Here is a 25,732-nt window from a genome sequence, read left to right on the forward strand (position 1 = left end):
TTACCATGGAATGTTTAACTCAGATGCATTAACTCACTGAACTGAATCCCAAGAGATAAACTTGCAAACAAAAATAAGGCTTGGTTGATGCTTTAAATGTTTTACAAAAGAGCACATATATGCAACAGAAATTTACTTACAAAAATGTGTAAACTGAATCTCTTGAAAAACAAGACAATGTGGAAATCACACAATATTTTAACTCTTAGAAGCTTGAAATTTAAACACAAGAATTTCAATATTGATAAAATTTTGGCACAGGAAAACACCTTTTAAAAATAAAGAATGCAAAGAAACCTTACATCTTTTGTATGTGCAGAAATATAATTTGCAGTTTCCGAATCATCTGCACATTTTGTTAGCCATTTCTTAATTGTTTCACAGTCTGTTGGCGCATGATAATCTGTCCCACACTTGAAGCTGTAACAAAAATTTTATCAGGTGATTGCAATTTACCAATAAATAAATAAATAAATAAAATAATAATAACAACAACATAACTAGCTGCATTTTTAGGACAGCAAGGTTTTATTTCTGATCTGAGATAAATAACTTCAGAGGTTCTGTTGGACCATAAATAAATGTTTATTTAGATATTATAGCAAAAGACACACAATATAAAATATTCAGCATAATAAAATCACTGACACCAATAATAGATACAAACCTTATTTGCAATATTTTACTCAACTGCCCTGCAACTAGACACCCTCTAAACCTGTACAAATGACCAACTGCATCCTTATTTATACATGAGTAGCTCACTGAATCCACTAGTCAGTACTGGCTAATATGAATATGGAGGGAGCTATACATGCTTCAAGTTTAAAACATGAAATATACCATTTGCATAGAAAATACTGTGATTATATCGACAACAATTGTTTTGAAGTAATTCCCTATATGCAAAATTGAAATCTCATCATCAGTATTTTAAAAATAGTAGAATATTTTTAAGGGGGGAGAAGTACTAAAGAGTTGATCTTATGGCCAAAAATCCATTTTGCATCTCCTGGATAATGTCCTGTAATCTTTGACATAAGCAGGGGACATACATATATATATTATTACAAAAGTCACCAAAAAAGGACACTCGCATGTCATACTGAGACATTTTATGCAAATCAGACAATGAAACAGATCACAATAACATGGCATTATGCATTTATTTTAAACTAGCAGCTTTGCTGCCAGCCTTCGTCTGGCTTTTAAATCTACTGTAAAAAATGGTTGAAGGAAACACCAAGCGTTAAATTTAAAATTTGCGTAGAATTTTACTCTACAGAACAACTTCATAAAAAAAGTTATTAGTATAACAAAATTACAATAAAATAAGCAATATCCCTTAATACAAATATTAATTATCCTAATAAATAAATTAACCAACTTCCCTTTGCAAAATCTTAAGAACTCAAATGGTATAAAGGAGGTTAAGAATTTTGTTTCCTAAAAAAAAAAATTACTCAAAACTTTTCAATATCTTAAAAACAGTGAAATGAGCAATAAATAACATAAAAGAATACAAAAACAAAAAATTCTGAAAAGCAAAGTATAATTAATGATATATTTTCAAGAGAAAAAAATTACAATGAAATAAGGTATATTCCTTAATGCAAATATATCCTAATAAAAAAATTAACTAACTTTCCGTTGAAGAAAAAAAAATCCTTACAAATAATGAAATTAGCAAAAAATAACATGAAAGAACCTCAAAAAACAAAAAATTCCGCTCTGCAGAACTTTATCAAAAAAATAAATAAATAAATAAAATAAAATAAAAAATAAATGTATTACATATATAAAAAAATGACAATGAAATATGCCAATCTCTTAAAAACAGTGACATAAGAAATACGATGAAAAATTGTTGCCAAACCCATATTTCTAAAAGAATGAAACTATTCAAAATGATGCAATTTCATCAAAAATCTATCAACAACAATAAGAAAGAAAAATTGTTGCCAAAATCACATTCTTAAAGATGTGAGATGTGAGAAAGTGTACTCGGAAGCTTCATTTAAAAAATTTCTTAAAAATACAAAATATTATCATTTTTCCAAAATTCTTTTTGTAAAGGCAGTCGCAAGGATGAAAGTTTAATGTGTCCAAAAATCAAAGAAAAATAAACTGTACATTTTTAAAAACAAACTTTTTTAGAAAAAATCCTGTTGAAAAGGTGTTAAGCTCACTTTGTTAAATAAATTCATATTTAATCGATTTATTGAAACACGAAATTTATTTTAAGTTTGTAAAATAGGTAAGTGCCTACGTTTCACAACGATGTGAAAATGGAGTGCGTAGAGTAAAATCTCGCTTTCCTATAGCCCATTATGTCTCAAAATGACGTGATTTCATCACAAAACATAAAATTTAAAAAATTCTAATTCGAATTTCGAAAAAAATCGCTTCGAGGTGCACTGGCTCTTGTCTAGATGCACCTATGTAGCAAATTTCGTAGCCGTGGGTCTATTAGCTTATACGCAGCGCAAACGAAAGACACAGACACACACACACAGACTCTTTGTTTTATTATATGTAGAGAATACAAGATATTCAACATGACCACAAGCATAAGATATTAGGCAAATGAAGCAAGTCCCTACGACTACTTACAACTCAGTATAGCATGTTAGCACTGATGCCATCGACGGTCTGTCAAATTATATCCTTCATTTGCACCAAGTGAGTGGGGAGCCCCAGTCACACGACTTTAAGTATCCCTACAAACAAAAATCTGCCACAGTCAAGTCTGGTGATCATGGCAGCCCCTTTAACTTATAACCTGAACTATGATTTGGTCTTCAGTGAAGGTTTCCAACAGGAAATTCTTGATTTCACATACAGCATGGGCTGGGGCACCATTTTGTATAAAGGTGACGACAGGTAACCTGTCTTTTCTGCAATGCACGCGCGACATAGTCACACAATAGCATAACATACCATTCTGTAATAAGTGTACAGGTTTTTCCAGTGAGATACAGGTTAATGTTTAAAAAAGAAAAGGCCCAGAATGAAAGACGTGGTGAAACCATGGCAGTCACATGAAGAAAATGCAGCGGCTTTGTCAGCTAGTCAAAATGAGGGTTTGCCACCACACAGATGTGATTGTTTTGCATACTGATATCACCATGCTGTGAAAAGTGAGCTTCATCCATCCAAATTAACATTTATCAACCTTGTTCCATTTGTGCCAGTGCCCACATAGCAAAGTTTTGTCTTTCATCTATGTCTGCAATTAAATTAAATGGTGAAGTGCCTGTATTTTGTACAGATTCAAGATTCTATACAGAATACACTGAATCAATGGTTCCAGAATTCCCATTAATCTCCCAATTTCAGATGCACTACTACATACCGTTGATATCTCGAAAGTCATTTCTTTTAAGACATTTTCTACAACATGGATGCGATCCACACTCGAGGATGGCCTGCCATTTCGTGGACTCCCTGTTTCCTCAAACTTCCAAACTTCCCATTTCCTCAAACGTCATACTAAATTCAGTATCACATTAAATAAAATGGAGCTTTTTAATGTCTTAAATCCTTTTTCTATGCAAAACGTTTGCAATGCAATACTTGTGCATTCACAATTCTTGTATAAAAGTTTAACCACCAGTGCTGTCTGTTAAAGATAGCATGCTGCCGGCACAGAGTGATCAATCGATTTCTATACAAGTGTTTTACTGTTGGCCTGATTTGCAGAAAACGTTTCAGTATGATGTGTGAGTTACCTTTTGGTTACTTTTGGAATCCTCTCTCTCTCTCTCTATATATATATATACAGTGGTGGCCAAAATTGTGGACACTTTTGGAAATTTTTATGTTTTTGAACTTTGTATGCTTATAGAAAACATTACGTTTCACAAAATGCAAACTTGTATACATCATTTTAAAGAGAATTTATTACTGAATTCAATGCAAAACACAAAATTCAATTATTTGCAATACAAAAAAAGTTAAACGATAATAGTTATCGATATACATTAGATAGTGATGATTGCAGTGAGTTATCAATACTTAGTAGGGTACCCTTTATTTTTTATTACAGCTTCATATTGACGTTTCATTGAGCTGACAAGAGTTTTAAGCTCTTCTTTCGTATTACATGATGCCAGGAAACAATTATAGCCTCAATTAGTTCCCTTTTATTTGATGGGCACATCATTTGGACAAGAGTTTTCAAACCGAGCCACAAATTTTTGATAGGACTGAGGTCAGGACTGTTTCCTGGCCACAATAACAATTTAATGCTCTTTGTACGAAACCATTCTTTCGATATTTTGGTCGTGTGGCAAGGAGCAGAATACTGCTGAAAAATAAACGAAGCATTGTTGGAAAAGAGATCTCTGATGGAAGGTAGAAGTTTTGGTTCTAGAATAGTGTCAATGTATTTTCTGGCATTCAGTGTCCCATCTATGACATGAAGACAACCAATACCATCTGCTGACATGCATGACCAAATCATAACACTAACTGGGTTCTTCACAGTTGCTTGAATGCAGTCAAGATGTAGCTCTTCTCCTATTCTACGTCTTACATATTTTCACCCATCACTACGGAATAACGATATCATCACTCCATATAACTTGTGACCACTGATCATCTGTCCAATTAATGTGTTCCTTTGCCCACTGTAGTCTTTTTTTTCGTTGCTGAAAATTAAGATAAGGCTTTTTTCGTGGAATTCTACCTCTCAGTCCAACATCTGTTAATCTTCTCCTGATTGTTCTTGAATTGACAGAAACACCAGCATCATTCAGATCACTTCTGATGGCTGCTGATGACATTTTTCTATCTTGGAGACATAGACTTTTTATTCTTCTGTCATCAATAGATGTGGCGCACCTTTTTCAGACTTTTCCTTCTATGTTTTTTATTGAATTTGTCTCCTGATATCATAAACAAAACTTTCGGACTCCAGATGTAGTCACTGAACCACCCACCTGTCTTGCAATTTCAGCATAGGAAAGACCACTTTCTTGTAATATTACATCTCTTTCTAGGTGTCCAATCTACTCCTTTATTTGATGTCATTGCTTCTTGACTAAATATAAAAATTTTTACAAAAATTTCTACTTGTAATTGCAGTGTATAAGAAACAGGTCCTCCTTCTACAGAACAAAGCAAAATAATGAAGTGTTTCAAGTGTAAACATGATGTCAGTTTCTACTGGCAGTTACTAACATTTCATTGGTTTTCAGAACAAGAACAGTGAATGGCCAGGAAAGCTAGACATTACAAACTACTTCATAACTGTGTTTTTTATTTATATTAAAACACATATAACTTTTTTTTTGTATTGCAAATAATTGAATTTTGTGTTTTGTATTGAATTCAGTAATAAATTCTCTTTAAAATGATATATACAAGTTTGCATTTTGCAAAACGTAACATTTTCTATAAGCATACAAAGTTCTAAAACACACACGGGCAAAAAAATTATGTCCATCTGATCATATTCATGCAAACCAAAATTTTTTCCAAGCATTACTTCTTTTACTAATTCAGAAGTCAAACAACAAAAATCAGAATATATTTTCAAATTTTCACAAGACTAGCTTCGATGGCTGCAAATGAACGAGATAGGATATAATGATAAGATAAGAAAGCCTGGACAGAAAATAATCTAGTGGCACCATCTGTTGATGAAACCAGAACTAAAACATAATTTCTTTAAAGGCCGAAGGCATAGATGGATTGGAATTAGGATCGTTAACTAGAACAGAAAGATTTTTTTGAATGTGAAGCCTCTAGAAAATCCAGTTCTCCAATGGAAGATATTTTTTGAATAATTTTGGCAGCAGAAAAATTTAAAGTGTGATTTTAAGACCAACAATGTTGGGCAACAGAAGACTTCTGTGTTTCCTTTTTTCTAACATATGCTTCATGTTCCTTGATGCGAAATTTTAAGGCTCTCTTAGTTTGGCCAAAGTAAATTAAGCCACACTGGCAAGGAATCCTATAAATACCCCCAGGAATTCATATCCGGAATGGGGTCCTTGAGTATGGAACTCGGAATTTTTTTGATGGGAGAATAAACGACCTGAAAGTTAATTTCTGTAAAATATGTGCAACTTTATAGCTAATTGATGGAAAGAAGGGAATGACAACAGAATTTTTATAATCTCCTAAAACGAGAGTGCGCCTTTTAGTGTGTTGAGATGAGAATTTTTTAACTGCTTGATTAATGTTGGGTGAAAAGCCCCTGTCAACAGCTATTGCTTTTAAATAATATAGTTCTTCAAGGGATAGTTTGGAGGAGCAAACTTGAAGAGCATGGAAAACATAGGAATAAAATGAAGCTAACTTTTGCTTAGTTGGATGACATGATTTTAAAGTGTGGTGGAAGGCCAACCAATGAAGTTTTATGGTAAACTGTAGTACTGAAGTTGGATGTGTTACGTGTGACCAGAATGTCGAGAAATAGAAGAGAATTGCAAGTCTCAAGTTCAAAAGGGATCTGAATAGCAATAGAATTCATTGTTGAAAGAACTTTATTTAAATCATCTTTATTACCTTCAAACAGGGTAAAAGTATCGTCTACATAGCGGAACCATACCGAGAAGTTTAAAGTTTCAAACAATTTTGATTCATAATAATGCATGCAGATATCAGTCAGGATGGGACTGAGGGGGCTTCCTATGGCTAATCCCTCAGTTTGATTGTAATATTTATTTTGGAAAACAAAATGTGTTTGTTTCAAACAAAGTTGAGTGATAGAAATTAGCTCATCAATTTGGATGCAAGAGAAATGAAATTCGTGAAGTCTGGTTTCTAGACATCTTAATGCACTGGAACACTGGTGAATAATGATTTTACATCAAAAGAAACCATGAGTAAATTTCTAGGAAAAATGCTTTTAACCTTTTTTACAAACTCTATTGAAATTTTTATGGTGTAAATGTTATTGTCTAATAGAGTTGAAAATCTAGAAATCTCAACACTCATCTCAACACAATAAAAGGCACACTCTTGTTTTAGGAGAATATAAAAATTCTGCTGTCATTCCCTTCTTTCCATCAATTAGCTATAAAGTTGCACATATTTTGCAAAAATTTAACTTTCGGGTTGTTTATTCTCCCATCAATAAAATTCCGAGTTCCATACTCAAAGACCCCACTCCGGATATAAAATCCTGGGGTATTTATAGGATTCCTTGCCAGTGTGGTTTAATTTACATTGCCCAAACTAAGAGAGCCTTAAAATTTTGCATCAAGGAACATGAGGCATGTGTTAGAAAAAAGGAAACACAAAAGTCTTCTGTTGCCCAGCATTGTTGGTCCGAAAATCACACTTTAAATTTTTCTGCTGCCAAAATTATTCAAAAAACATCTTCCATTGGAGAACTTGATTTTTTAGAAGCATTTCACATTCAAAAAAAAATCTTTCGGTTCTAGTTAATGATCCTAATTCCAATCAATCTTTGCTTTCATCCCTTAAAGAAATTATATTTTAATTCTAGTTATATCATTAGATGGCGCCAATAGTTTATTTTCTGTCCAGGCTTTCTTATCTTATCATTATATCCTATCTCATTCATTTGCGCTTTTGCAGCTAGTTTCGATGGTTTTTTCTGTGAAAATTTGAAAACATAATGCTGATTTTTGTTGCTTGACTTGTGAATTAGTATTTGTTCGGTGTGTTATTGTGTCTTAATTACTTCTTTTATTAAGAATTTTTTTAATTTGCATGAATTTATGATGCAAGCTGTATAAACTCTAAGTACCTCTTTAAGGAAGCACCAATATAATATGGTGGAATGTTTTTTGGATCCTCCACAAAAGTTTATGTGCTTGTGTATGCCTTAACAGAAAAATATCTACCTACTTTATGCGTGGCTAATGATTACATTTCTAGGCATAAATTTAAAATATTTTTTTTTTCAATAATATTTATAAATAGAAATGGGGAAAATTACAGAAATACAAAAATTAAGGAACATGAGGGAAGAAAGCATTACCAGAAAGATGTCTTGCAGTTTTTACATATCACTCGTTTACTCTGGCATTCTTTGGCATAAATAATTATATTACAATTAGGACCAGGGCAAAATCGCAGATTGGGATGGCTCTGTAATGAAAAATACAATTATTAAGTAAAGTTTAATTACCAGTACTCATTTAATTGAGAAAGAAACACTGTGAGAAGCAATTAAAACTTACTTTAACATAATCTGCAAATGCAAACTTTTGATATTTTTCTGTGAGGGAAGTTTTATTTAATATATTCAAAACAAAATCTTCTGGAACCAAAAGATTACAGTTTTGACCCATGCATTCCATATCTGAAAAATTATTAACAGTTTTAAAAAACAGAAAGAAATTAAACACCAAATATACATTAAAGAAGACTACACACATTTGAATGAAATGCAAATAAAAAAAAATCCTCAAAACAGCAGAGAAGAAATACCCACACATGAAATAATTTACCACTTTTGGACAAATCACCAGTTCACACAAAAAATGTATCAATAAATACAATAACTGTTTTACGATTTCCTCAGCAACTCATATGATCAAAATTTCTTATTACTATTGTGTTGTATTTTATAAATTAGCCCAGGTAATCATCTCCAGGCTGTCATAAGTTCAAACTACTGGAAAGATAAAATAGACCCACAAATTAATAATAATACATACAAGATTAAACAAAAACAATTATTTCTAGTTAAAATAGCTGGCCAGACTATCCCTACAGTATTATCTTAAGGGATAATAACATTATGTCATACTAAATTCACATTGAACATTTACATAAGGACCCTACCCTAAACCCTGTCCTTACTAGCTCGTAGTGTTCGAGAAGGAAGCCATCCTATCCATTATGCTAAATACTAGTTCAGAAGAGACTCTTGGCAACATTTCCTAAACATGAATCATCGACAAGAATAATCGTCCCCCCAGCTGGAACAGGAAGCTGATGTTCTAACAGGTATCAATGTCATGATCAATATCTACATCATTCGGAGCCCAAAAGCGGATATTCTAAATTGTTATCTCAGGAGTTGAATGCACCTGTTTTCATTATGAAAATTGTTAAAATATTTATGAACTTTTCACTTTTCCTCTCACTGGATTTATTAGTCATGTGTATCTCCTTCATCAAGATCTAAACATTTCAGTCATCTGATCCATCTTCCATTAAAATTTTCTTTTATCTCACATCTGCTAGAGAAATCAACACAGCTTTACACAGAACTCCACGGCACAGGCAAGCTGACTTCTGTTTTCCTCATTGAAATTTCAAGCAGATCTGAATTCTAATCTCGCACAAACCTCAAAGAAATTCCATACCCACTTAAATACTACAAGTTGAAATTAACATAAAATTAAGCTCTGATCAATGCAGAATGAATTTACTCTACTTCTTTTTATTTTCATCCCCCTCCCCAAAAAACCTGAAATGCAACTCCTGTCACAAAGCCTATCCTCTTAACACCAAACACCCAAACGAATGATTCAAAACCAGTTTTCTTCTGAAAACAAAAAGATCCTCTTGCACAAAAAGATAGTTTTAATTGCAGCCCAAAACGAACTCTCTCCCAGTCCTTCCATCTGGGAGGAAAAAAAATCTATCAACTATGATTTTCAAAGGCAAAAATAAGACCAATTATTCCATTTTTCACACATCCAGTAACAAAACACCCTGTAGCTCCTTCCTTCTCTAGCCAAACAAAAGCTAAGCATAACTTTATACAGTCAAAAGTCGTTAATTCGGACACCCATGATCCGGAATGATCTATAATCCGGACCTCAAAGCTAAAATCTTTCTGCGCATGCGCCGCGTTGACGCATGCTCATAGACGTTTTACGCGTGCGCGCAAGACATTTACGACTGCGCATATGCATCTGCGCAAGCGCAGAATACGTTTTCACGTGCGCGTTTAATGTATAACGGACGGTATAAGCTAAAATTATCTAATTATCTATTTCAGTTAATGTTGATGATTGCGTTGTTCCTTAATCTTCGAATTGGATCCGGCTTATTATTTTTTGCAGACTGTAAGAGCAATTTAATAAAAGTAAGCTTGAACTTTCGATTATGTCAAATAGAATTTCCGATGCTGGAGCTCCTAATTATTTTCAAACCTGTATTATTTTCAAAAATAGCGAGTTTTTTAGTGATATTTTGTGTTTTTTATAATTATCTTGAGTCAAATTTGTTATTGAACTCTTTCAATAATTGCTTTTCCTGTGGAAGTAGTATAGTTATTTCTTATATATAAATACTCTAATACTGATAAAATGAGATACAGTGATGACAAAAGCGACCAGGAAATTTGTACAGACAATTTCTCAGATTATTCGTGTGATAGTGATATCGATAGGCAGAGGAAGGAGGAGAGTGACGATGAAGACATTATTCCACGACCTCGAAGACTAATCTATCGAACTATTCCATCCAAGTCTGAATCAAGTTCTGATGAACATGAAGAAGAATGGTCATCGACTGATAATCCACCAATCTTAGAAAAGTTTTTTGATCGCCCTGGGATACTGTTCCCGAATCCATAACCGATGAGTTGAACTTGTTTATTGGAGATGACTTGTTCACACATTTTGTAGAAGAACTGAATAGGTATTATTACCAAAATATAAATAATTTCAAAATACCTCATAAAAGTGTGAAATGGAAGGATATCATAATATCGGAAATGAAAAAGTTTTGTGGACTAATTATTTTCATGGGGCAAGTTCAAAAAGATGGAAGAGACGAGTACTGGACCACAGACCCTTGCACAGAAACACCATTCTTTGCAAAAACAATGCCTAGAGATAGACTTCAGCAAATACGAAAGGCTTGGCATTACAACAATAACAAGAATATCAACAATGAATCAGACTGACTGACTAAAGTCAGGCACATAATTGAATATTTTGTCCCGAAATTTGTGAACATATACAAACCTAAACAGCAAGTATCCTTGAATGAAGGCATTATACCTTGGAGAGGATGATTATTTTTTAGAGTTTATAATGTGGGAAAACTCACAAAATACGGCATATTAGTGAGAATGTTATGCGAGAGCAATACAGGATACATCTGTAATTTTGCAATTTATTCTAGTCAGGGATCACGGCTGATAGACACAATGCAGACAGTTGTATCTCCATATACAATTGTCTGGCACTATCTGCATATGGATAATTATTATAATAGTGTTGATAACACTCAAGCCCTTTTTGGAAAAAAATAGGATATGTGGAACCATCAGAAAAAATAGAGGTTTCAAATCTCAGAAAAGGACAGACAATCTTTTGCCGTAAAGGGGATATTTTACTTCAAATCTGGCAATCAAAAAAAGAAGTGGGCCTTATTTCGTCTATTCATTCGGCCGAAACGAAAGAGTCACAATATTGACAGAACAACACGCCAAAAAATAACTAAACCAAATGCATCACTTGATTATAACAAATTTATGAAAAGGTGTCAACAGTGCAGATCAGTATTTGTCTTACTATTCAACACTGCGAAAGACGACGAAATGGACAAAATGAATAACAATGTACATGATAAATTGTGCATTGTTTGATTCCATTGTTGTATATAATTCAACAAAAAGCAACAAAGTAAAATATAAGAAACTTTTATATGAAGGAGCTTTGCATTGGGTTACTGATTCGGTATGAACTGAAGATAACAATCAAGAGCCAGGACCATCTACTATCAGGAAAAGGGCACTTAAACAAGATCTACCCGGAAGATTGTCGATGGATATACAAAAACACATTCTAGAAAAAATTGTTGAAACCAGAAAGAAAAAATTTGCGCAAAGATAACATAGAGTGTGTGCATCTCAAAAAGTGCAAAGTGAACCTTGTTTTATGTGTAAATTTTGCAGCTTACCTTATCATAGAGGTAAATGTTTTGAGCGCTATCACACTATAAAACATTATCAGTCTTCATTATTTGCTTCATAAAGTTATTTGTTTATTGAAAACTTTTGGTAATAAATATTGATAAAAATCAAATTTTTCCTTTTTTTGTATTTTTAACTATATATTCTATATTCATTTATATAAAAAGTGCCGTATCTTTCATAAACGATGAAGAATACATTCCAAGTCAAGAAAATCAGTTTTATAAAAAATCTCAAAGTAGTTTTCAATTTATAGTGATTTTACGTAATGACAAAATTCACGAGGATTTTTCAAAAAAAATCGCCCACTCCCGCCATAACGCACTGACGCGAAGTGCCCAACAACGTGTTAAATAGACTGAAAACAGAGTCAACAAATTTATAATCCACCTCTCCAAATTACAACTGATTCACTACTGATTTAAAAAAAAGGCTCTTTCTGATTACCAGCCACTGGAAAGTATTCATGAGGCAATGAATTACAATGCCAAAATAAGCAAAAATATATTTATGAAGCAACTTAGGTACGCATGCATATGCAACAGAAGTACATATACTTGCAGCTTTAAATTCAATAGTAATTTTTGCAATTAGTGTTTGTTCTTGCATTGAGTACATCCCCCCTAGTTACGTATTATGATATTACTGTCGAGCTTGCCAGATGATGAAAAAGAAAGTGTTAAATTTTTCAAAAATATGTTTTGTTCAATAGTTAGAGAATGCAAAAATTCATATTTCATGAAGTTGTACTTTTAAACAATCAAATTTAATGTTCAAAGTTTGTGCACAATTCTGATTTTTTTTTTTTTTTTTTTTTTTTTTTTTAAGAAAAAACGGATTGCTGTGTATGTGGGGAGAACAGCAACGAAAAAAAGATATAACAATATCTTGAAAAGGTAAGTATTTTTTTTTATTTTATTTTAACGATTTATTGCTCTTTTACAAATTTCTTAGAGCACCACCATTTTCAAAATGGCTGTTACGCTTCTCGGCTTGGCAAAAAATTAGTTGCCAATAACAATCTGGCAGCTTTTCAGTGAGGATTATAGATAATTAGGACGCATTCAAATAATTTCATAAAATGTTCCGAATCTATAGTACACCTGCAAAATTATATTACAACTAAACTATCATGTATCATTCACAATACGGCTTATGTATATACAGTACAAAGTTCGAAATCCGGACATCCATTATCCGGAATGATCTAAAATCCGGACCTCAAAACCACCACCACCATTTTCTCATAGGCTTTACGCATGCGCATATAATTCCCCTCCCTCCACGCATAATAAAACATCTGGAGAGTCCGATTCTTAATTTCACTTCGACACTAAATAAAATGCCTTGTTATTGAAGAAACAATTATTTTAGCACAAATGTGCACGATCAGTAATTTGGCTTCTTAGCTGCGTATCTGCTTCGCACACATCTCAAACCGAAACATTCCTCGTAGATACATTGTTTAATTGACGACAACCTCATTATACTTCGACAGAATCATTATTTATTATACTTTCCGTTCATCACCGTATGTTTATCAAAACATGAGAACTTGAGTAATGACTCATGTAGTTATGCCTAAACAATTTTTTTATGTTAGTAATTTAATAATAAAGGATTATGGAAACCTTTTATGTTGACATTACGCTTGCCGATGATTAGAGACTTAAGTTAAATGCGCTAAAAAATGTTGCCACGGAAAAATTTATCAAAATTTTTTTTTCATATGCTAAAAATAGATTTTGTTGATGATATTCATAGACCGAAAGATTACAGTTAGGACTATTTGAATTAAGAAAAACTGATTTGTTATTCACATAGTAAACCTAGAACCAGCACCAGGATTTGTATGGCCGTAGAATTTAGGACCCACGGAAACTGCATCAGTCGGTAAGATATCTAGCATTGGCACTCAATAAGGCTTAAGTATATGTGGGAATTTATTTATTCAGAACTCTGATAGGCCTTAAGCATATGCAAGAATTAGATATAAGTATAATAAATAACTATACTAATACCATTCAAGCTTAATTGTCTCAGTGCGCAATAGACGCAAGACAGAATTTAACGGAACAACTTGTCATTTGTTGCCAAGCTCATGATGCATAGCCAAATACATATATATAGTGAAGGATACTAAATTTGATGATGATGCCGCTAATTTTAGAGGTTTTCAGATATCGCAAAACAGCGGTGAAATTTTCCAATTAACGGATCTTGTAAAGAAATGTGGAGAAGCGGTAATAAATGAAGATGATATAAAAGAAGTTTTTCATTGTGATGAAAATGCTTCTCAATCATCAATTAATTAATAAATGGTGAAATCTGTAGTAAGGTTCTAGATCCAGAAAATACCATTTCCAATTGTGAAGAAAGTGACACAGAAGTTACTAAAAACAAAAAAATGTTGATTGACAAGTTAGTTGGAATTCTCAGAATACCAGTTACAGGACTTCAATAATGTAACTAAACAAGAGATTATGTCTGTCTACAGAATTAAACAGAATGTATCAGCACAAAAAACGAAGCAACTTAAACAACTTGCATTGAAAGAAATGTTTAATAAGGTAAACAAATAAAAATTAAGCTTTTTTTTTTTTTTTTTGTAAATTTTGATACCCTTTAGATCATAAATACTTCATTATTTCATAAATCACAATTTCATATTTTTAATTTTATAATTTCTACGTGCCATCTTATTAGATTTAAACTGTTGACCTAATATCCGGAAAAATCCCAAATCCGGAATCGGCAAAGTCCCGACAAGGACCTTGTACTGTATATTTAATAACTCCTCTTTTGTAAGTATATTTAAAAAGATTTTAAGAAATCCCTTAATATTCATTAAAAACTTTTCTTCTTTGTTTTATGGCTGGCACTAGCCATTTTAGGTTAATGCCACTACTAAGGCCACATGGGGTGGTCATTTTATTATTGTAGGTACCTCATATGCAGCCACTGTTACTTCACATGAAAGGACAGACAATTTACATCCATGCCTTTTCCGGGATTCGAGCCCAGGCCTTTTGGAATGGCAGTCAGAGTCACTAAACAGTTTCCCATTTGGGCAGCATATTCATATAAAATTTAATTTGCATTTTTTAGGAGAGCTGCATAAAACCTACATTACAAAATTACTCCATTATTCAGGAAGTGAAAGGTTCCCAATTCAAAAACCGAGTAATTATAAATTATGAAGAAATTGCATATGATATTCTCACTGAAATTCAACTTTTAATTTCTTTGATTTTCCACAAGCAAATATAAAAATTATTTTCAAATTAAGTATGAATAACTGAATAATTTTATGTGCTTATCACAAAATACAACAAAGTAGGCACATTATAAAAATTTATCTACGTTTTCAAATTTTTAAATAGAATTCTCTTTATTTAAGGTACGAGGTGCTAATTAAGAATTTACTTCGTTTTTTCCTTGCTTTGGGAAAGGGGCCAGAATTTTCTAGTGAACTATTATAAATAAAATACACTGAAATAGTTCATCGGCTAATTCTAGATACAGAAAAGCAAGGATTTTTGTGGAAGAGAAATTTCAATTGATGTCAATGTTCCTCCTCCTGACGAAGGGAAGTTGATAGTTTTTCTATTATGTTCATTTTTCTTTATATTTCATTGATTTTTTTTTAATTGGGGTATTGCTCGTTTAAAGAGTTTCGATTTTAAAATTTTTTAAATTGTTTGTTGCATTCATAGGATTATTTGAAATTTATTACTTAAGTATTTCAATTTTGGGACTTTGTGAAAAATTACATTCTAAATTTCTTACTTTATGTCTTTACTGATAAATATATATATATTTCATATATTAAAATTTTGCTTTTTATTTTTGCCTTTTATTTTCTTTATGTATTTATATATTAAATATATATATATATATATATATATATATATATATTAAATATATATATATATATTACATATATTATATATTTGCTTTTTATTTTTGCCTCTTATTAAGTTTCTTCATGTATTTATATATTAAATATATATATGATATATGAAACTACAACATGCAAAACAACAGAGTTGTTAAGGTTTTTGAAAATAAACGTCAAAATATGGGAGAAAATCTGCTCAATTTGCAAAAGAAATTTAGTCTAAGGCAGTATGACAAAACTGAAGATTTTGTTATCAGTTAATGATGGTAATAACCTTACATTCATTGATATTATTCTGGCAACTTAGTTTCTTTTAATTAAGTTGTGATCATCACTGGTGTTCAATCTCTAAGTTACACTTGGTGCCAAGGAAATAAGCCAAAATAAATTTTTAAACGCATAGTTATGCCTTTGAGAAGAATTTACCCACACTTTAACTATGCAAAATAAAAATTTCTATTCCAGTTTTTCAGACAAAGCAAATACAAATAGAGTTTTGCATAAAAAAGGATAAGCAATTTGCTGGGACAAAATCCTTCAAAGGCATGTCACAAATACTTTCTCTCGTATAGCATGCACGTATGCTACCTTTTTTTTTTTTTCATATGTATGTCTGCAGAATGAAACATAAGTTAACCAAATGACAAATTGTTTTACTCAAGGAAAGAAAACAGATGTAATTAAATATTTAAATTATTAAAAGTAATATCAACTTACTTGTAGTTATACCTTGAAAAATTTGTATTTCAAAGTGAGCAGACCAACATTCTTTACAAAAATAATGGCCACATGCTAATGCACGGAAATGTTCAACAGAAGTAGTTACAAGGCAAACAGAACAGGATAGTGTTTTAGAATTACGAATAAGCTGTAACAGAAAAATTTACATTAGTACATGAATAAAAATCAAGAAGCATACATAAAGAAGTATTCTTTCAGAATTAGCAGAATTCACACAATAGCAGGGTTCATACACATTTCTGCACATGGAAATTAAGTACTTTTAAGGATCATTAATGAAAAAAATTAAGGACCTATTAGCAAATGGGAACTGCGTAAATTCAATTTAAAATATTGTTACGAAATGAACATGCGCGGTAAGATGGCTTCCCCGCAAAGCAGTTTTAGGGCTGCCACATTTCGCAAGAAATCGCCCATTTGGCGAGAAAATTGGCAATATACCATGGACGGATGGAGAACCTTCTGGAGCGAATTCTTACCGATTTAGGCCAGAATGTTCTCGAACAACAGCCAAAAGCTATATAAACCCTGCTGGTACGTGGAGAGTAGTAGTATTGACAGTGTGTCTCGTCTAGCGAGTCAGTCCGTGAGGAGTCGATCGAGTTGACAGCCGGGCAGCGAGTGCCGAGTGGGTCGTCGAGTGCACCAAAGGAGTCTGTTAGTGTATCGTCGAGAGAGCGTTTTGAACTCCGGGAACGATTGAACTGAAGAGTCGGGAGATGTGCTCGCGTGTCGTCGAGTACATCGCGAATTGTAGCGTGGAGAGTATCAAGAGTACGTGAAGTTCTGAGAACGACCAAGCAGAGTCGGGAGCTGTACTCCGGAAAACAGAGTTGGGTGCTTTGCAGGAAGCTGTCTCCACCGTTATTGCCTGACAGTGTGTCGCTGATTGTTCCAGCGTGTTTATAGTAGATCTTCGACGACTGTAAAAAGTGACTTTGGAGCTGTCCTGATTAATATTGGCTAAATAAAGTGTGTTTCGATACTTCATCGAGTGTCGTCGTTATTCACTCCAAATCTACGATTCCCCGTACGAACGTGTATGAAGAAAATAACATAATTCTAATAACATAACGTAACTGGTGTCAGAAAAAGAAGAAAACGCAACAATATTATATCTATGCCTGAACGTGAGTAGGCTACATTATTAATAAACATAACTTAATTAACATAATTATTAATAAGTTTGAAAATAAAATTAATTTTATGAAATTTATCAAGTAACATTAAATATTTTACACTTATAATAACTGGACATATTTGAAAGAAGATAAGTGACATTTTAGTTACGTTTTACTAACCGTTAGCTTTTTTTTTTTTAATGTCTCATTTTGTCACATACTTGCTCAGTCTAGAGGTTTAATAAATAGCAAGAGATTTTATGTCAAGCAGCATAGGTTAAAATAAGCATTAAAATCATAATCAGCATGATTCATAACAAAAGACTGGCTGTTGTCACCACTTCTGCTTGCCTATAGAGAAACCTGCTGATCAGAACAAACCTGAAAGGCCTGATGTAGGCACAGCTAAGCAAGTTTTGAAAGTTAGCTGACCTCTGTCTGACGCTGTTAGCCTCGTAGCTTCGTGTAGAGTTCCAGGGGTTGTAACTTAGTTAATATACTTTAAGGTTAAGCCACTAAAGCATTAGTGGTGATAAGTTGTTTTGCATTAAGTCTCATTAGATGCAAAGAATAAGTTTCACATGAATTTTTATATTTTTGTGTTGACCACGGTAAAGGTTAACACGTTGAGCCCGGCGCCGAATTTGCTGTCCTTTCCGTTCAGCCGGCAGCAAGCGATCAAGTGGTGCAATATTGCCAACTTAAATTAGTCATAAAGTATACAAAAAGGAAGGAGACGCACATAAAGTCCAAAAGTATCGTTCAAAATGTTATGATGACAATTCAAAACTATTTGGATGCAAGATAGCCCAAAATGTTACCTAAATAGTTGTTTCGTATTGTAATATGTGTAAAGCTAAGCCGTATTTTTGTTTAGAATGTTTCAATAAATTTCATTAAAACTACATTTGATCACATTTCATTGAGACTGTACTTATTTCTTAACTTTAAGACTTTCGGTCCCGCGGACCGACGCCAGCCAAACGAAAATTCTGGTGCCGGTCCCCAGGGACCGAAAGTGGCTCAGCGTGTTAATGAAAGGCAATAACTTGCTTTAATATAGAGAGATCATTTTTAAGGGAATGCATTTAGTTATACATTTAGTTATAATTAAATTAGGTCTTAGATAACCTTAGTCATTATGGATTTACGTGGCCACTATTAAATTACATTTATTTTTTAATAATATTTGTTAAAAAACCCTATTAATATCACAATCTCATAAAATTTCATAGTTTAAAATACATGCAATTTATGACACTGATTTTTAAACAATATTAGGATAATTACACATTAAAGCTACAAAACATAAAACTCAACAAAATAATTATGCGTCTTTTTAATTTGAAGGCCTGCCCAGACATTTTGGCTAATTTATATCGATTTCTTTCTCCTTAAGCATGTTTTCTAACAATTAGAAATTTGTCTCAATATGCAAAACAATGTTCTCTTTGGTTTCTGCGCGTTTTATCTCCTAACTGCCAAACTCTTTACAATGTACTACCTATGAGGGTTTAATTGATCTGGTAAAAGTTAAATAGTCCGACCCCTCCCCCGACAGACGTGAAACAAATTATCTCTATGTCTGAAAGTAACTATAAATCAAATAATAAATTTAAATAAAGGTTTAAATAAGATTCTTATTCAAAAAGAACTTGGAACATATAGGCATGTTCTTATGCTAACAAAATAAAATACAGTTTGTGGTGATATAATTAAACAAGAAGAGTGAAATTCAAACTAAAAATATGGACTAGTGGTCAAAAACTATACAACTTAATTTTAATTTAATCTAGTTCAGTAACTCTTAACTTCAATTTAATCTGGTTCAGTAACTCTATTGTCATAACAAACTCAAATGTCAGCAGCAATAATGGAAAGACTAATAATTACAAATCATCAGAGCTGACAGGAACTGATGCAGGGAGCAAGTGGAGTTCAGAAACATTCGTCTTACACTCCAAAAAACTCAGTTTAAAAACTGTCTAAGTGATTTGCATTCTGATGAGAAATGGGAAATTATAGTAAAGTCTGAAACTGTAAACTGGGTAATTTACATAATAACTCTACATATCTTTGAAGAATAATTTTCTTTCACTTTACATATTTAGTTTTCTTTTTCAACACATTTCCTTTTCACTTTAAATTTTTGGGATTTAATTAAAGACTTCTGTTATTCTAAAAGACTAAATGCATTTAGAATGTATGGAAAAAGCTGCTAATTTTATTTTTTTAGTCATACGAAGATTCAGAAGAAATATGAAATACATATGGTAAGATCTGGTCACAGTGCTGGTGTGGCATAATTTTTAAATTTAGTGACACACTGAGCAATAAAGTCTAGAAATGGTAAAACGTTTGGAATTTAGAACAGGCATTGGAAGCAGAATTTAGAAAGGCACCAGGCAGCAGAATTTACAATCCACAGAGACGGCATCAGATGGGAAAATGCCTAGTGCCAGCCCAGTGTGTGATGCATTAAGACATATTAGATGAATCTTTTAAATTTTAAATTCTCAATATCTTTATTAATAAAAGAATTCCTTTCTATAATGCCAGTCCATATGATATGATTAGTACTTTTGATATTTTCCACGCTTGTATCCGGTGAAAAGTAGAGAAAATAAAGGGAAGACAAAAATGTTAAAAAAGCAATTCTAGAATCAGAAGTAAAACATTCAACTATTATGTTTTCATTGTTCTTCCAGATGTTCTCCAAAATGTAAGAAACTGCGTGTTACTGCCATGGAGACATTTTTCATTTTATCACATTTTTCTGGAATCTTTTAGAATCGTGGGTCTATAAATTTGCCTTGAAATCTTTCTAAACTTTCCAAGCTTTAATGTCTAAAATCCTAAAGAAAAATTAACCCTACCAATTCTGCAACAGCAAAAATCCAGAAGTGTTTTTAGAAAAAATCGGAGGAAAAAAGTGTGAAATTAATTTTATAGAGAAAACTGATGCATATTCTGAGAATTCTGATCATTCTGAGAAATGAGAAAAATTCTTACCATGAAAAAATTAAAAAGACATTTTTAATTTACATAGCTATTTTGCTTTTGCTAAAAACTGTTTCGTAAACTGTGCTTTATAGCATTATTCCTTGCTTATTTTTCAGATTCAAAAAATTGTATATGTGGCCAAAATGGAACTTTATAATATGACAGTGAAGAATAAAAATTCCTTATTTTAATGTTATTTCTTAAATATAATTCCAGTATATTACCATTACTTTAATAAAATTTATCAATGTTAGAAAGTTCTAAAAAAGCATAAAAAATTCCCAGATATCAGAATTAGAAATTTTCTATAGAAACCGATCATAAAATCGCCAAAATGTTGATAATCACCAAGTTTAGAACCATTCAATAAAAGAATTCACATCCCCAAAAGCGGAAAGTTGTTTGAGACCTCTTCATTACAAAAAATGAAATAATTTTGAAATGCTCATGTTTCACTTCTTCCTCAGCAACTCAAGTATCCCATTATTTATATTACAAACAGGAACAAATTATAACTCATGAACCCATTAAAAAATAGCCATATTTTTCAGTGAATCACCAAAAATATTCCTGCAAAATGCTAATTCACACCCAAAATGGCAGTCGTAAAAACAGACAGAAATTTCAGATGATTAAAATTAAGGACCTTCTGCTGATTTTGGTCAAAATTAAGGACTTTTAAGGACCAAAAATCAATTCCAAAAAACTTAAGGACTTTTAAGGACTCTTAAGTACCGTACGAACCCTGAATAATATTAGTCGTTTCACTGATACTTTACAGAAACAAAAATTAAAGTTACACCTATAAAGAATTTTACAGCCACATTAGATATTACCTGAATATCAACTTCAGGAGGCTTTGCCGGTTTTATCCTTGAATTTATCAAAAGCTTTGATGCACATTGCCTATAATTTGAAATTATTTCAGGTGTAGACCAATTATGCATATGCAAAAGTAGCTTAGCAAGAGACGGTTTCACCTGTAAAATAACAAAAAGAGTTAAAGTGGAATTCACAGCTTTACTATTAACCAGTGTGAAAAATTCTCCAGTTTCCATTTTTAATATAGTATAAATAAATATTATCACATTTAAGTGGTGTTAAATTTTATATGAGCACTTAACATTTTTGAAATACAGTAATATCCTGACTAATGCAAAGTTATGCCATTCTTTATTTTCACTGAAAAATCTTGAATGAAATTTCTAAAAATATCAATAACGGTACCTGGAAGAAAAGTTGTTCATTCTTTAAAAGCATAAGGAAAACATTGCCAGAAATGATTAAATCATTCATGTAACAAAAATTATTAGTACTGCCAAGCAATTAGATTTGGTCTGATAGCACTAACATAATAACATAATAGTAAACTGTAAGATTCACATCACAAAAAGCTCACAATCCATGAAATTATGGAATTGCACAAGCAAATCACTACTCAAGATGCTGACAGGCACCTCAGATCCAGATTCACGTGAAAATCATATAACTGTAGGCTGGACAGAAAGATTTAGCCAAACTCAAAAAAGATTACAAATGTTGTACAACATAAGCTATGATAAATGTGCTCTAGCTATAAAGTAAAGAATAAAAAAATTAGCCTGCTATGAAGAGATTTTACTTTGCATGAAAAAAAAATGTCACTGAGTTGGCTGACAAATTCATTAAATTTTATGAATACAATCTTTGTCTCTAACCATGACTCAACTCTGGTTGAGAATCACAGGGCCTCTGTTTCACTCAAAATCTGTCTTAATGTTAATTTGTTGTACCTATATTTTAAAATGTTTCGAAACTGAGACCTAATGTCATTGTAAATATTTATACTGTAACTTTACTTTGTAGGGTGATGTCATTTTGCGAAAACTTTTTATCTTACTCCACTTTGCAAACCAGAGAACTAGGATCATTTTTCTTTCTCTGAAGACATATCTACAATCTTATTTTGTTAATGCTTCTGAATCTGCTGTAGTTCTTTCTTGTTCAGCTCATATCATATAGACTTTTATGGTCCTCTAGCACCTTTAACATGCGTTCATTGTTAACTTCCTAATCCACGGTTTCGCCTAGAGATAGATAATAAAACACATCCTAAGTGTGGGTGCTCAAATGCTTTTGTCTGCAATCCAGTTTGGCCATAATTACCTCCAAGGTGAATTATGTCCTTGTTAAGTCACTAACTGCTAGGCTTCATTGACGAGACTTTTGTATTAAAATGTTTCCAGATATCCCGGCGTATCAATTACATGCCATAGATTACCTCAAAACATATTTGAAAATCTTATGTTGCCAACTTGTAACCATATAGCATGATTTTTCGATTTTGTACAATTACATGAAATAGCAAAAATATAAACTTTAAAAGAACTTTTCCATTGCTTCTTCTGCCTAGCATGTAATTCCTCAGAAAAAATCTGAGCTTTTCTGAATTATTTTTGTTGTCTATTTTTTCCTTGGTACTTGTCGCCAAGAATATATATCCAGAATATATAAGAGATGAGCACCTTCTTTTCTTACCCATAATTTTACATAAATGTATAAAAAAACTTAAATATATCTCAACTTTAAATAAATTTCAAGAATAATAGTTACTTAAAACATTACATAGATTTTTTGTTTAATATTTTAAATCATTCACTATTTCATACAGGGAGGGGAGAAAATACAAGAAACAATATATCTGTTCTTTTCTTACCGGCAGACTGGCACACAGAGTTTCGACATACTCATTCAAAAGCCTTCCTACATCTTCAATAGTAAGACATCTAAATTCAAAATATTCAGGATCAGACTTTCTAGGATCTGTTGGTTCCATATCATCTGATGAATTGTAATAATCAGAATATCCTCCATCATCACTCCCTTCATCCATCTCAACATCAGAATTTCCAGCAGACATCTATTTAATGAAAGAAAAATTATATATAGTACAGCTTTTTAAGTGATTTGTAGTAATATTTAATCAAGATTTTAATGCTAACTCCCAAGAAAAACAATTTACAAAAATAATAATTTTTAATTAAAGATAACTAAAATTTCAGGTGTTTTTCTGTTAGAACAATGTCAACTGACAAATGTCCAAATCATTAAATGTTGTATATTTTCTCATGAATTGCTGCACAATATTGCAAATAAGCAAAAAAAAAAAAATTAACATCAATCTTGGAATTTTCTGGCCTAGATTTTCAGTTCTTAAGTGAATGAACAAGCAGCTATTGCATATGAACCCCTGCAACTTAACAACATTGTAAATACAACTTTATAAATCCTAATACGAGATGTCATGCATAGAATGATAAACCTTACATAAACATTACACTGGTTGCAATTATCTAGATTCCTATCTCATTAAATTTATACAATGAAAACCACGCTAAAGAATGCAAACATTTTTAGTAGTTTTATACCTGCTGTGTAATATGAAATTAATTTGTTGAAATCAGTTTTACATTTGCTTTTATCTTTTGTATCTTTTTTGGATTTAACAAAATAGTCATTCCTTTCGTGCACTTGTTAGGGTGGTCTGCGATCTCATTAGATTTTGCACTAACAAGTTTGACAGTAAATGGCGCCACATTACAAGTTTATATTTTACCCTGATAATTCATGGCCTAATGCTCTTTAGGAATAATAAATTTTGTAAAACTTTCTGAGGGCTACATACAATGCCATCACAACTTCTGTACTATCAGCACGATTTTCTATTTGCGTAGGAGCTATATTTACTATCAATTCAAGAAAATAAAAACCAATTTATTATTTTCCTCAAACACAATTAATGTAAAAGAATTCAAAATGAAAATTATGAACTGATATATCATAAAAATAAGTAAATTAATAACAATTAGTAACTTAATTTGGTAGTGGGCCCTTTTAATAAGTTTCCGTCTTCTCTTTGAATCTTAAATGCATCATCTGAAAATTAATTTGTTTATATAATCATGCCCACATTGCGATGAAATTTCAGCCGATCAGGTTAAATAAATTTTTATTATAAATACGCTGCTACTAATTGTACATGCCTTTTTTTTTTCTGCTTTGCTTTTGTAGCTAACAAACATGCTTCACAGTGCTCCGCTTTGTTCACTGTTAAGATATAAACTGCTATATACAAACTGTATTGGGGGCATCACAGAACCAAAAATGATATATCATAAAAAGTTCACAAATAAACTAATGCATTCTTTTGGTAAAAGCTGCCGCCCTTATTTCTTTTTGTGAATTTACATACTGAGGGTCTCTCCAAATAATTAGGATGCAGATTACGTATCTCATCATTTAATAGCTATGTTTTAGACCTAACTATGTTGCGATCCTCTCATTTATGCAATATCCTCTCATTTATGTGATCCTCTCATTTATGCAATATTCAAAATTACCATATTTTAATGAAAACATGCAACTATAAATTATACTTTAAATTAGCAACAGACTCTTAATTCCCTCTTTTAATTTCAGGAACTTTCTCTCTTTTGAGAAAGTTATTACTAAAAATAGTAATAACTTTCTCAAAACTACATTTTTCAAAATTCATTTCTTTATGTAATCATGGCAATGCGGTATAGCTCACAGCCAACAAGAATAAAGAAATTTCTAAGATAAAATATACTACAGTCAAAAGTCGTTAATTCGGACACCCATAATTCGGAATGATCTATAATCCGGACCTCAAAACTAAAAACTTTCTGCGCATGCGCTGCGTTGACACATGCGCATAGGCGTTTACGCGTGCGCATAAGACCTTTTACGACAGCGCATATGAGTGTGCGCAAGTGCAGAATACGTTTTTGCGTGCGCGTTTTATGTATAATGGACGTATAAGCTAAAATTATCTATTTCAGTTAATGTTGATGATTGCGTTGTTCCTTAATTTTCGAATTGGATCCGGCTTATTATTTTTTGCAGACTGTAAGAGCAATTTTATAAAAGCAAGCTTAAACTTTTGATTATATCAAATAGAATTTCCGATATATATTTGTTAATATGTAAAGGATCTAAAGCGAAAGTATGTTTTGAAATCCGAAATCTGTTTATCAATTTCACGCTGCTCGGCGGGGGGGAACGCCGCGGCGGGCGCGTAATGAATTGTAAGTTGATTTGTCA

At 32.1% G+C, this 25,732-nt stretch overlaps 1 protein-coding gene across 4 annotated transcripts in view; it reads right to left on the reverse strand.

Annotated features, from left to right (window-relative positions):
* ari-2 (E3 ubiquitin-protein ligase ari-2) overlaps window positions 1-25,732 on the reverse strand; it is a 65,158-nt gene that overhangs the window by 35,961 nt on the left and 3,465 nt on the right. For all 4 annotated transcript variants that reach the window (XM_085813341.1, XM_085813342.1, XM_085813339.1 and 1 more), the window contains 6 exons: window positions 23,325-23,528; window positions 21,466-21,609; window positions 16,482-16,632; window positions 8,163-8,284; window positions 7,961-8,070; window positions 303-420 (listed from right to left, as the gene is read on the reverse strand). In XM_085813341.1, coding sequence (XP_085669467.1) covers window positions 303-420; window positions 7,961-8,070; window positions 8,163-8,284; window positions 16,482-16,632; window positions 21,466-21,609; window positions 23,325-23,528 — 849 coding nt within the window. The remainder of the gene's footprint in view (window positions 1-302; window positions 421-7,960; window positions 8,071-8,162; window positions 8,285-16,481; window positions 16,633-21,465; window positions 21,610-23,324; window positions 23,529-25,732) is intronic.

The sequence above is a fragment of the Stegodyphus dumicola genome, chromosome 3, assembly GCF_044657685.1.
Source record: "Stegodyphus dumicola isolate Sdum_Otavi_A_Nest chromosome 3, ASM4465768v1".
NCBI lineage: Eukaryota > Metazoa > Arthropoda > Arachnida > Araneae > Eresidae > Stegodyphus > Stegodyphus dumicola.